Here is a 14,957-nt window from a genome sequence, read left to right on the forward strand (position 1 = left end):
GGCTCGTATACACGTTACACATGGGGAAAACCACGGAAACGCCCATGCAGCCAGCCCGTACGCTGGATTCGAACCTCAGACCGAACTACCAGTGTTCAGCGACGTTACCGCTCGGCCGTTGGTGGGCCTAATAATGCAATTAGAGCTTACTATAATTTAGTTTCTGATTTTCTGCTTGAATATTTCTTAATAATGTGTTAAATATATTCAGGTTTAGTGAAATAATCTCATCAAATCCTTTTAAGTGAAGCGCAGACATGCAGATATATATAATAAAGTAACATCACAGAAACACAGCCAAAGGTAACTAGTATTATGATAATTTATGTAAAGTTGGAAAATATACATTCAGAGAAGAACAATATATTTTTACTGCAAACAATTTTAATCCACAATCGCATTTACGTTAGTACTCTATCAACACAGTATCTTAATGTTTTAATACAAACGTGCGCAGTAGGACATGAGAGTTTCAATTGTACAAGATCGCATGCAACACTCATCAACAATACCTCTCGGTCTTCTGTTGTGGAAAGCTATCTGTTCAGGATTGGTTTGCCTGGCTTCACGTTGACCGCTCGATGTCAAGGCAAAGGCGAGCCATTGAGGATAAGAATCTGTAGAAGAATTTTGTCCAAAATATACATAAGTATTTAATAAGTACATCTTTATTAATAGTATCAAATAATAGCTATGATTTAATTACTTTAATTACTATCAAAATTTTACTTCTTGCATTCTAGATTTTGTTTGTTTTTTATCGAAAACAAAGGAACTGTCGAATGAATTTAATTTTAAATTTCGATGTCTAAATTATTAATGCTCCGTAATTATTTAGGATGGTTGTTAAAAAGTAGGCTATATATTAATAAATTAAACGAGCCTAGAAAACTGAATGTAAATTTTTTGTTGTTACTAGTTCACAAGTTCTGGTCCACCAAAAACCTTATTTTTCAAATAACTCTTCTAAGGGGGATCGTTTTGGATGCGGTTATAAAAGAGTTCTTTATAGCGTAACAATAATTTATTAACAGGTTTAAGTTACACATAGAGATTACATTTAAGTTATACATAGGCATTACATTTAATTTTAAGAATATTACAGAATCGAATAAATTGAATGAGTGAGAGTCTGATACAAACTAACAGGCTCATCACTTGGCTTTTACTGAAGTCTTTCTCTGGCTACTCACCAGAGAGGACACAGTTATTCCAACATAGTTTAGGCGGTTAACCTCTTTTCCTGAGCGGAACAATGGAAGAAATGCACGTGCCTCTGAAATGTGTTAGTGCGGACGTATGGTACGTCCCTAAGGGTTCTGATGGTTTATGAAGGCTTGGAATGACACAAGAAGTAGGTGATTTCTGTGTCATTAACCAAGTATGAACCGTCACGCTTTGGTATGAACTTTGAAGTCTTTGTTTTTTGCGTTACTAATCGGATGTAAACTGACCTACACTTTATCATCTGGTGAATAAAACATTTGTCGTCTTCTTTTCTCATATTGCTTTTCACGTTGTCTTGCTTCATTTCCATATGGTCTCGTATGTCCTTTGTGATAGTTACGAATCCTTTAAGATAAGAGGTGATTTCAGGAACAACATTATTATTTTCGACCACAGATTTGAAATCGTGGACAACGTCGTCGACAGTCCTCAGCTCTTTTCCAAACATTAGGGATGCTAATGCATTAGTGTCACAGATGGCAGTAGTCATTGCAAAATGAATAACTAGGAGTTTGAATACCAGTTGTCATGCGCATCTCCTACAAGGATTGCTAGACGAGGTTTTAAGTCTCTATTTTTCCGTTCTACAGGAAAGTAAACTGGTATCAATGATTTATATTTAATGTGCTGCAAACTTTTTGCGTGATAGCACTCATAAACTGGGTTCCGTTACCGCTGATGATTCTTCTTGGTATACTATGCCACATGAATACTTCATTAATGAGGGTTACAGCGCATTCGCGTGCTGTAGCTTGAGCAAAAGGAAATAAATCAACCCATCCTAGTAGCACAGTCTTCGAAAATGAATATCTGCTGTTTTCCAGTGTTAATTTGGGACGGTAGTCGAAACAAATCGATAGAGATGATCTCAAAACGTTGAGAGTAGACAGGGTTCTTAGCAGTCCAGCTGGCTTTTGGTTGGTAGCCTTGTGTTTATTGGTTGCATTCAGGACAGATTTTCACATAGTCGGATATGTACTTTTTCATACGAGTCCAATAACAACGTCTGGCAGTTCTTTGGAATGTTCCTTCCTGTCCATGATGTCCAGCCAGGGGGTCATCATGGTGCTTTCGCATGATGGATTCACCCTCGGCAGTTGGAATGACTAACTGGGCCTCTTCTCAATACAAGTGAGGGACGTATCGGTAGAGGACACCTTGATTCAATAACCTAGTGGAAGGCGCATCAAGAAAAGTTACTAGAGTAGGCGTATGGGATATCACATGCCACAATATTTAAAATACGGTAAAAATAGTTTTATTTAGTTTTCAAGCTGTTTTTCTTTTATGATACGAAATAATACTTTTACAAAAAATAAATTTCCAAAAGAAGTTTATAGAGAGTTAAAACTCAGATAAATGAAAATAATAACAAAATAAACATCATACCTCCAACGTTTTTGCATCTCTAATACACAATGCTTATTTTATTTGTCCACACTTTTAACAAAAGTACTTTCATGGGTTATTGGCATAGAAAGTTTTCACACATTAAACATCGCATTTGCGTTCATCTGTCCTTGACTTGAGGGCATTAATCATATCTTTTATACTTAGAGTTCTTTCTAATTTCATATTTCATATTTCATACATCAAATGGTCTATCAATCTCTGGAATTTTCCTGAGACATTCCGAAGACCATTTCCAAAAGGCATTTGTAAGAAACGATATGTTCGCGAAGGGACAAACAAATGCTGTCTTGTCTTGATAAACCTTCACTTGGTGATATAACCTGCACGAAGACCAAGGTTTGACATGAAAGGAGTAGGTTTTGCCTCATGTAACAAGTCATCCATTCTCGGAAGTGCGTAGGAATCCGGAACTGTAATCGCGTTTAATTTCGTGTAATCTGTGCAGAGGCGTACTGTTCCATTAGGTTTTGGTATTAAAACAACTGCGGGTGCATAAGGTTATTCGCATTCTTCAATTATTCTTTCAGACAAGAGCTTGTTAATTTCTTCCTTTAAAATTACTTTCGTGGCAGGATTCATTCTGTACGGTGGTACAGCTACTGGGGGATGGTTTCCAGTTTTAATTCGATGTTCTATGAAATGTGTTGCCTCTTCTCCTGGTTGGAAGATAGTTGAATATTGACTCAATAATTCCTTTAATTGTGATCTTTGATGAGGCGATAGATGTTGTCATTCAACTTCCCTTAACATTGTCAACTTCCAGCGTACATTTGGTTCGCTCATTGAATTTAAAATCATCATCAATAAACTTCTGTTTTCGATTATCGTGGTAAAACCACCATTGATATAGTAAGTCTAAAACAATTCCAGAGCTTTTAATAAAAACCGATCCTAAAGGTGTCCTATTACAATTTGCTGAGGGAAGCGCAAATAAAGTTGTGCGGAATGATCTTCCTTCAATGTGGACCTCTTTGTCCCTATACCGTCGGCAAAAGTGTCCTTCATAGTAGATTTCTTAAATTCTCTTCCCTGTTCTTTCAAGAGATTATATAATGTTTCTCCCGCTGTAATGTGACTAGCACCAGTGTCAGCGCAGACAATTCCAGCAAATCCGTTGATTTTTACCCTTAAAAGAGTCGTGGGAGGTGTCTCCACAGACAATGTATGTAAGTTTATAGCTTTGAAGTTGACTGATTCTTTACTTAAAGAAGAAGAATAGGTTGGACACTTAGTCATAACGAAACCTGATTTTCTGCAACCATAACAACTAACAGTTGGTCGATCTTCTCCCATGGCAGAATTGCTTGTCGCTGAATTTTTAACAATTTGAGGGCTATTTTTATAATTTTTGGGACCACTACATTGAGAAGGTTTTGAAGTGTTCTTACTGACGTTTCTACTTCTGATTTTTTTAGCTTCTTCATATAAATTCAATTCATCAGCAAGTTGAAGAAGATCAGTACACTCGGACCAGTGATCCTCAAAATATTCTTTATACTCAGAAGGGGACCATCTTTCAATTTATTCCGATATCATCAAATCCTTTAACTTCTCAAAAGTATTGATATTTAATTCGCCAACCCAAGCATCAAAGAAATTTCTAAAATCGAAGTAAAAATCTCTCTATGTACTATCAGGACTTTTGCGATGCTAAGAAAATAGCTGTTGAAACTTTTCAGCACTTAATTTAAAACGTTTTAAGGGAATTTATTTGATGTTGTCATAATCTTGTGCATCACCAGCAGATTCCTTTGCAATAGTTTTGCAATGCCATTAGGTAGCAAACCTAAGAGATATACTACCCATTTCCTTTGAAGTACGCTCAAATTGTTAGTTGCATTTCAAATAAAGCGAGAAAAAGGCTCATGTTATATGTTTTTAGATAAAAGTGACGAATTAAAAATTGTAGTTGTAATTTAGGGATATCCGTGTCAGTAAGTTTCAAAACAGGTACAGAATCATTTAGCACTTGAACTAGGTGTTTCTATTTTCAATTTTTCAAGCTCGTGCTTGCGTTTTTCTATCTCTTTCTTTTTGTTATATTCGCGTTTCTCACGCTGTTTTCCTTCGTTAAATTCGCGTTCCTCTAAATCTTTTCGATCCGCAATTATGCTAAAAAATAGATCTTTTGTGAATTCTTCATTATATCTCTTACTGATTCAAATGGCATCTTTAATATCAATCACCGTCATTTGTTCAGTAATATTCACACCAAGTTCACGTGCTAGAACACTCATTCTTGTTTCCGTGCTTTAGCAATAAACGACATGGTGACGTGTTTTACTCGTACTTAAGATGAATTCTTCGAGGGGAAAAACACTTTATTATGGCACTAAAAAGAAGGTTGTAATGAGGTCATCTTATCCAGAAAAGATCTATAAACTCATTTTACCACATGATATCACTATGCTAAAGTTAGTTAATATGAAAAAATATATAACGCAGTTTCAAAATAATATATGAAAAAACGAAACTATCTTCCTTAAAAAATATATTTTTCAGGGCTTAGCCTACTTGGTAATGGACAGTAAAAAGTATAAATGCCTAAGACTTGTTAAATATAAATTCCGAAAAATGTTAACTTTGTTAAGTCTAACATTTTTAATGCATCTGATGTTCACAAAATTCTAAATGTTCTAAGAAATTAAATTCTGCTGCAGTTTTCAGTGAAAAACAGAATCATATGTGCAAGATATTCATTAATGTTACAAAACAATAATTGCAAAAATTTTATAGACTTACAGTTCAAAGTGCCCTTCAGAATAACAGCAGCTAAAATATTAATTCAAGAGAAATATTCTCGTCGACTAAAAATAAAAAAAAAGAAATGGCACAATTTAAATAATATGGATAAAATCCTTTCCTCTTAATTATTTCTATTCTTTAAGAACAAAATAAAACAAAAACATACCTCGATTATTCTGATGAATACCAAAGGTTGAATAAAAGTAGTTTTTATATTCACTAAAGGCTGGCCACATCCTCCCTGAAACTATGAAATTCCCCTAAAGGGAATATCCTCCGGGATGATAACACCTGTTCTAAAATGTGTTTGTTAATAAATGGAATGTTTATGTTAAATTCAGCCAGCTGAATATAATTATTAAAACATGTAACTTCTTAAACATTTTTGAACCACCCTCACTTTTGTTTTCGGAGGGAGCCACCGAACCTAGAATTTTCACGATTTGTCTTGTCCACAAGACATTTGTAGAACCCTGCCCTATACCATAAAATAAAATCTCCCATCAAAAGTAACGGGTGAAGAAGAAATATCATTAAAAGTATGAATTTGATAACATAGGTATGGATTTATACGATTGCTAATTAAAATATTCTTCGCGAAAAAACAAGAATTCCAGTACAATCTACTTTTGTCTCAACCTCAAGTTTTCAGTACACACATTTATGCATAATTAATATATAAAATACCTATAGGAGATTGTTTACAACACAGGCAAATTCTAAATAAGAAACTTCTCACAAGCATTGCATCATCACAAATATTAGGATGGTACATGTTTAATATATCCGTTCCTCAAGATTTACTCAAATGTAATGCTTAAGAAGTAACACCCCTTAAAAAAGCAATAACGCATAAAATTTTGCTGTGGAAAGCAATACCTGTCGCAGAGGTATCCCACTGTCTCCACAGTACTAAAGTACTTGCACTTGTATTAGTTTTCAGTCAACAAAACAATTATCCTATGGCTTCAGTAAACTTATCTGTGCATCTTAAAAATGAGCAAATGAGGACTTACTTCAGTCCAGGTCCACTAAGCCACTGAAGCCGGAACCCGGCACATCTCAGTTTCCGATCAAAATCGTAACCTCAACATGAACGTCTCAAAGTCCCAAGTAAGATGAGATTCGAGCCTTTGTCAAGTAATGGAATTGCAATATAAACAGAAAACTCTGTTACTAATTCAGTATCCCTTATAGCAGTAAATGAAACTGATATTGTTACCAACAAATGTTCACCTCATTTGCGTTCGGTAAAGCAAACTGCATGGAAAAACCAGTGCCTGAAGAATCATCATTTCAAAATGTCATGTCATGAAATGTCTCTTCAGGGGGACAAATATTATTGACTCTATCCATCTCATGTAGAAAGCTTTAAACTAATTAGAAGCCCAAATAAGGAAGCCATTTTATCTCACAGTGAAGTATACTCTTCAAAATATTTCTCTTCATATATTTGTATAAGATATAGATCATATATTTGAATAAGATATAAATCATATAATTTAGTTTATTATTATTCTCGTTTACAATTTATATTAATTTATAAATATTTGTATTTATTCATTTTTGCATTTTATTCAATTTTAAGTGTTCTTTATTTATTGCTCTATTTATTAGTATTTTAATTAATTATTTTCTTTCCTTTTACCTGAGTGTTTTCTATAGAGCTCTGGCGCTCATTATAGGATTCCTGTTCTATAGGGTTGCGACTGTAGTTAATAAAATTAAGTCTTTTTAAGTATATAAGAAAGCTTACCAATTTCAGCTAGCTCCGTACCAAAGTTCCTCTTTCTCTTCCTTTCTTCGTTGTATCCTTCACCGCATACTACGCTGAGAGCATTCGCCAAATCTTGACCGCATACTTGTACAGTACTATCCCTCTTCATTATAACTTTTGTTTCGAGGATAGTACCACCATCCGTTGCTGAAGGTACGAAAAACGCAACGGTCATTACGACGAAGATTAGCTATCACAGTAGAAAAGTAATAAAAATGTTGTTGCAGCAGTGGCAACTTATTGAATACACAGTCATTAATTTATATCAATATACATCAGTACAATAGCATAATTGATCTGTAACAATTTGGGGGGATTAATTTTTCACTTAATCATAATACGAATATATGAATAGCGAACTATCGAATAAATGGGTATCACATTAGTAGAATTCACCAAATTTTCAGAATGCGTCACGTCTTGGCAATCATGAGTAAAGTAATTCACTAAACAACTATGAGATAAATTGAAATTTCTTATAACGAAAAAGTAACTTTAAAATAAATAAAACGTGGGGTGTAATTTAATAAGTAAATTTTAATGTATTATTATTAGTATCGGTTTCGAAGGATATTCTTTTTTTGCCCAACTGCCAGAACTATATCCTTGTATGACAGGCAATATTAAGGAAATTTCTGCCTTAGAGGGTTAGCGAAACACGAGAAAATAACAGTCACTGAAAAAAAACATTTCTCAGCTGTGTGGTCTGATTCTCTTTGGGAATAACTGAAACTAGCCCGCAAAATCGAAATAATTGTGAAATAGAGCTCTTGCAGTCTTCCTCTTATTACTTATGTATGTACGGTATACGTAATTATGTAAAATAAAGCTTTGCAGATAAGATTAGAATTTCCATTATTCGAATTTGACTTTTCTCTAAATCTGACGCAAATGTAGAAAAAGCTTTATATTTTAAACTTTTCTCATCAAAATTTTATTGATGTTTGAAATAGTCTTAGAGGTGTGTTCACAAAATTTTGGTCTGTAACGTAACGCTACGTTTTCATGTATATACTGTTGCGTTTTTTTTAAATCTTCTGACAACAGTTGTTGCGTTATTTTCTTCCTTCACGTTCGTACGGGGTTTGTAGATTTGGAGTGAATAACGACGACACTTGATGAAGTATCGAAATACACTTTATTTAGACAATACTATCAGGACAGCTCCAAAACACGTTTTACAGTCGTCGATGAACTACTACAAACACGCTGACACGATCAGCGACACAGCCTTCAGGTTATCAGGCTATCACGGTGGAGACAGCTTCAAGCAAAGCACCCGACTACGCTTTCCGGAGTACAGCTCCCGACTCTGCTTGGTCGTTCTCGGATCTCCACGTACTCTTGAGACTCTCTACGCTACAATTCGCGATGCACTCGACGACAACCAGAGCACAGCCCCTGACTCTCGCTTCAGTCATTTCCGGAGCTCAACACGCTCTCTCGACTATGCACTAACCGCGATACTCTACGAGACTCTTTCGGTGCACTCGACACTCTCTGGCCGGCTGTCAACGCGATCGCCTGCGCAGGGATTGATTCGCTAGACGAGACATACTCACTCGATGAGTGACGCACACTCCCCTGACTGCGGACCAGCAGGGTTTATAGAGCTTTCGGCTTTTGTTCGAGAACCTGCTGTGCTAAACCGGTAAGAATTCGTTCCAGAAGGTTCTCCGTCCGTCCATGGGATATCGCCAATTTTGTCTCCAAATTGGCGATTTCTCACCAAATGTGGCAACCTTGTTGTCTTTTGCCATTTTATGGCAACCCTAAAAATGCTTTGCGAGGAAGCCATGTCACCGCGCCTGTACATTTCGTAACAATATCATCCGTTCTTACTGTCAAGTGCATGAAATTAGATGTCATTAATTTATCTTGTGCATAATTGTTTTCCAGTGTTCCCATTCGGCAAAAGGTAAATTGGATCTTCTAAATTGATTCGGTCTTTAACAGCTAAATAAACTAAGCCATTTAAAAGTAGCACAGAACTGCTTAAAAATTTAAAACTTTTCTTAAGTTTTAATAACTTAATATAACTGTTAATACGTTCAATGGGCCGTATTTCCAACTCATAATATCTAGCCCACCAGCTGCTCATGAGATCTATGAACATGTTGACAACTAATTTAATTAATAAAAGATGTTTTTAAAACCATTCATACAGAGTACTTTTTTCTCATTGCTTTTTCGAAAAAAGAATGATTTTTTATTTCTTCAGATTTCTTACATAGCAGAATTCGAAATACATTTTTTTTTCCAATGGCAGATTGTGAACAGTTACAGTGTAACACAGTCCATTAATCTATACAAGGCCAGATGGAGTGGTCTCTTTATTATGGAGGCACCTAATAGGTGGGCTACCATTGCCTCCTATGAAGGAACGGACAGTTACAACCATGCTTTCTTCGGGATTCGAACCCAGGCCCTTCGGTATCGCAGTCAGGCTTCCCTAACCACTATACCGTCTAGGGGTCTCGAACTACAGAAGTTATATTTATATAAATCACAAATTTATATTTTTTATTTAATAAGCCTATGTTATTTTTAAAGAACGTATATATTTCTTTCTCGCCTCTCCTGAACTGTTAGTTCGGTCCGAGGTTCGAATCCCGCGAACGGGCTGGCTGCATGGATGTTTTCGTGGTTTTCCCCATGTGCAATGTGTATACGAGCTAGTTTCCCTTAGAAAGTCCTCCACGAAGGCATCCCTCCCTTAGGCAGATAGCCCTAGTGTGCTTTGCCATAATTAAATACACACCTACACACACACGCCTCTCCTGAAATCTGCTTCATGCTGAGTATGTAATGTTTGACTTCATTAAACTATCATTTCCGCACGTGCTTAATTTTGCAGTGCATCAAGAAGGTTTTACTTTAAACTAAATTTGATAATTATATTTTTTTAATTTTAAATTATTTAAAATTATAAATTATTTAAATTATTTATTTAAAGTTATTTTAAATTTTAGTGTACAAATACACAAATCTTTTATTTGGATGGATTGATATATGGTCATAAAGACTACCTTCTAGATCTGTCCCTTCTAACAAAATTTAAAACTCGAATTTTGCTTATGAATTGTAATTCTTTATTTATTAACTTTACCATTCAATTGTTTCATCTCATTCCTGCAACTGCCAAAATATCCATATTTAAAGGGGAAAACATTGTCAGATTATAGTTTTCAAAAAGTGAAATCAGTTTTAAAGAGCTTTCTTATTTCTATATTGAAGAATGGGAAAATAAAATGAAAAAACAGATTGAGTGAGGAGGGCGAAGATCTTTTTATTAAAAATTTTTTTTAATCAAACAAAAGAACAGGTTTCGTTTTTATAAAGAATGCATAAACGATAACTGAATAAATGTTGTACGTTATTCTAACTCATTACGGAAGCTGACATTATTAAAATAATATTAATGAAGTTTCACAAAATATTGCAATTACCGTATATTCCGGAGCTTTGATCTAATATAGGTATTTTGACACAAAATGGGACTTTTTCTAAAATAAGATATCACTTTTTCCCAAATTTTGATTCTACGACTCTAATTATGTCTAAATATTAAATTTCGTTAAATTTGGTGCGAAATTTACGGAGAAATTAAAAAATTTAACTTGGCGCATTTTTTCAGTTTGAGCCAAGAATAATTCAATTCACTTGGCGAACTTCTTATATATGGCAACTCATTTTCCTTTCCCTTCCATTGTGCAGGAGTGGGAAAAAAAATGTCACCTCGTTCATATACCTTTTTTTTACATTGTGGATGAGCGGGAAAAAACGTCACCTCGTTCCTACTTTCAAATAATTTTATCAAAACTTAAATCACATTTTCATTATTATCGCTTTCAGAAAATATGGCCGAATTTCAAAGCGCGCCAATATATAAATTCACGTATATCTTCGAAAATTTTGAATAAAAAGCTCAATTTTTTGCAGGTATGCTTAGAAATACATTTACTTTAAGATGATTGTAAAACTTTTATAGGTTATAATTCAATTTTTTTTCGAAAATTTTATAAAAATTATTTTAAAATACAAATTTTAAAAATAAATCATGAAAAATGGGTGAATTTTATTTGGAATGAACCTAAATTTCGAACTGTGTAGGAAGGAATCAAATACGTTTATAAAAAAGAGACATTAATAAATACATACCAAATTAAATTAACATTGAGGATCTAAAATTTCGAGAGCTAATTTTTTAAAAACTATCATGCGATTTTTACAAAATTTGGCAGTTTGACATAATTTGAGCCGTAGAATCGAAAACAAATTGGCATGTCGTTTCAGAAAAATTCCGATTTTGTGTCAAAATACCTATATTTGAACAAAGCTATATATAAATCTAATGCATATCCTAAGTCGCGCTTTCGAGACATGAAAAACTCAATTTAAATTTCGCCAATTGGCCCAGTAAAAAGGGTGGTATAGAAATGTCTCTTTTTTTCCTCCTGCAGTATACGTTTCTAATGTCAATGCTCTAAAAGCTTTATTAACCAAACATATAGCATACTGTGTATCGTAACTAAGACTGTGAGTGTAAAAAGTTTGCATTTCTTTTGTAAAAGGTTTGCATTGCATTTCTTTGTTTCAATCTAGTGTCTCTATTAGAGCTACAGAAATCTGAAAATAGAAAATGTAACAATATTTACAGTTCAGAAATTATATTTAATGTGCTCTAACGCTGATTATTATTGTAACAAACTCCTGAGCCTACCCATCCAAACGGAAAAACAACTGTAATTTATCTGAAACTAAATGTTTACTCACCTGCAACATTTTGAGGGCTGAAGAAGGCAGAAAGGTGAACTTTAGCAACCAATAAGTAGCTTGAAATGATAATGGAGTTTCAGAATTAACTTTTATATTAGCCTAAAATACGCAGTGTGTCATAAAAATCCTTCAGTTTTAAAATAATGTAATGGAATCTATTATTCGAAGAGATGGGAGGATCCTGAAGATTAAAGTGGACAGCTGGTGGGAGGAACTTAGAATGCTATTTGCATCGAATCAAATGCTCTCATGCTCGGTATCTGATGTTTTTTATGACATAATAAGAATGCGAAATTGTATGAGAATTGGATCCATAAGGATATAATAATTGAGTTGGCGAATTGAAAGATGTGTATTGAAAGATGTGCTGAAACAAATTATAACTTAACCGTCTAAAACTCGTTATGAGCACATAGGGACAATTTGCCCAGAAGAGCTATTCATTTCGTTTTGGCATTTTGCGTCGTCCACTATAAAACGGCGTTTCACTTTTCAAATTGTTGCCACTAAATATTAGAGGCCTGCATTATATTTGAAGAAATTAAATAATGAAGGATATGCATGATTGTGTGTATGTTTCTCGCATTGTGGTAAAACAACAGTACCTAGAGACATAAAATTTGGAATAATGTAGTCAGTCCTCCACCCGAATATGACCATCTGGAAGCCCAAATTTGGAATTTGTTTTATTATCTATTTTATATTTTATGAACTTTAATGAGTTTTTTATTAACAAACTCAGCGATTTCAAAGCGAGCAATGGCAACACTGTACGGAAAAAAACATTATCTATAGTACGCGAGATTGCCTATCGTAAATTCTAAAGATATGTTCTTTTTAAACATTTTGTGATACTGCTGTGGAATTGAATTTTATGTTTAAGTGAGAAGAATATGATACTTAATAAATAAAGGTAACACAGAAAACGTTGAAGAAAACGCCCTTTTAGGCTTAATATAAAACCTCAAATGCTTCCAGTTTTTCTTTTTCTTTTGTATCTATAAATTACTGGAATCAAGAAATGGCAACGTTAATGCTGTCTAATTGTCAAGGTATACTTTGACATAATTAAAAATGTTGCTTTCCTGTTTATTCTTTCTGCATGAATAATTAACGAATTCATGATTAGGTGTAGATTTTATAGTATATTGTATGCTAAAAAGAAGCTTACAAACTGAGGTGTATTAGAAGGCAATATAATCTCTCTTATTTTCTTTCTTATAAAGCAGCTCGCCAGCGGCCGAGCGGTAAAATCCCTGAACACTGGTAGTTCGGTCCGAGGTTCGAATCCCGCGAACGGGCTGGCTGCATAGGCGTTTTCGTGGTTTTCCCCATGTGTAACGTGTATACGAACCAGTTTCCCTAAGAAAGTCCTCCACGAATGCGTCCTTCCCCCTTAGGCAGATATCCCTAGTGTGCTTTGCCGTATTCTTAATACACCAACACACCACCTTTCTTATAAAGTATCGATGTGTTGTCTTTTACGTTACTATATGAGTAATGGAGAGTGAAAGAAAATGTGATGAAGGCGAAAATAATTTATTCAATACTTTTAATCTAAGCTGCGTTATACAGACATCAAATTGCCTGTCAAAAACACTGTACCTCATTTAATAGCTGACAACACCTGTGACGAATCTGTCATATATTCAAATGCATTTAAATTCTTATCAACAAGAATTCAGTGATTTACTTCATTGAAAAATTTAATTGCAGAGTTATTCCTTGTTTCTGTTTGAACCAACATAACAAACTTTATACCTAGTTATGAAAATGAAGCATTATAATACACAGAAAACTTCTTCCTTATTTACAACACATTTTAAGTTCGTTAGGCATGCACTTTATGCTACTACACATACCTGGACACTTTTGAGCTGATAACGCTTACAATTTTATTTAAAAATCCTATTCACCGATAGGATGTTTAAAGGGAATTTCTGCAGAGCTTTTCAATTCTTGCAAAGCTAATTCATTTTACATGTCATAATTGCTCTTTATTACTGAAAGCAAGATTAAACGTTTTCCACTTTTATGAGATTTAGACCTTGTTAATAAAACTCTCAAGTAAAGAACGTAAAAATTATGCAGAGCTCCGAATTAAAACCTGAACAAAAATTAAAACCTATATTGTCATAGCTTAGTAAGTAACTAACGTACATTTAAATAATGTTAATAATTTATGAAGATTTAATTCAAATGACAAGAAACGCAAAAGAAATAAAATGAAAGCTATAGGGACTTTTTTCTTTTACTTGACTAATGCTATGTGATTAAGCTATATGATCAGAAATAATTTTTTTATTGTTTTTAATAGCTTTCTACTTTATCTTTTGTTTTCTTTAGCTTTAGCCAAATCAAAAAGACAAAATTGTTCCGTTTGAAAGAATTCTAAAGTTTGCTTCAGTGTCTTCAGTAGAATTCTCAAGTTTGCTCAGTCAAAATTATCATAGAGTCCAGCAAGAAGTCGTCAAGGAATGTCCTGCTAGTTGGAAAATATTCAAATCTATCCAGCTTTTTACTGTGGGGTGAAATAAATCAGTATCAGATTTATGGGAACAAAAGTTCAGATTAGCAAATTTTCTTCAAAAATTCGAAATACTTTTTTTTTATCCCCAAAAGTAAAAAGTACAAGAGATAAGTGATGTGTACAAAAAAAAATAATAATTGCAATGATTTCTAAGCATTTTTAAGAAACTTTGATTGTAGGCTCAGACATTCAAGTGCTTTAAAGGGCATTTAAGTGGCTGTCAGATTTGTTTTCCAGATTTTTCGCGCATATTTTAGCCAACAAATGCATTTTTTTCTTTATGTAGGTACGGTAACATGCATATTATTCTTTCTTTGATTGGCAATAGCAGCTGCTTTCAACATTGCTTATATTTAGCGGCATAGCGAATTTTGTTTATTGATATTTATGATCTACTTTTATGTAAATCTAAGCTAATGCATGCCGGGAGTTCCAGATGGCAGAAACCTATATGTGTCTTTGAAATAAAGAACAACTGTGTTTTGC

General features: G+C 34.0%; 1 protein-coding gene across 1 annotated transcript in view; it reads right to left on the reverse strand.

Moving 5' to 3' along the window:
• Positions 1–380: 380 nt before the first annotated feature.
• Positions 381–14,957, reverse strand: part of LOC118196019 (uncharacterized) — a 30,884-nt gene continuing 16,307 nt past the window's right edge. The window contains exons 4-5 of the mRNA XM_035367380.2: positions 7,142–7,309; positions 381–617 (exon numbers count right to left, since the gene is read on the reverse strand). Of these exons, the coding sequence (XP_035223271.2) occupies positions 439–617; positions 7,142–7,309 (347 nt within the window). The 3' untranslated portion in view covers positions 381–438. The remainder of the gene's footprint in view (positions 618–7,141; positions 7,310–14,957) is intronic.

The sequence above is a fragment of the Stegodyphus dumicola genome, chromosome 8 (genome assembly GCF_044657685.1).
Source record: "Stegodyphus dumicola isolate Sdum_Otavi_A_Nest chromosome 8, ASM4465768v1".
NCBI classification, from domain to species: domain Eukaryota; kingdom Metazoa; phylum Arthropoda; class Arachnida; order Araneae; family Eresidae; genus Stegodyphus; species Stegodyphus dumicola.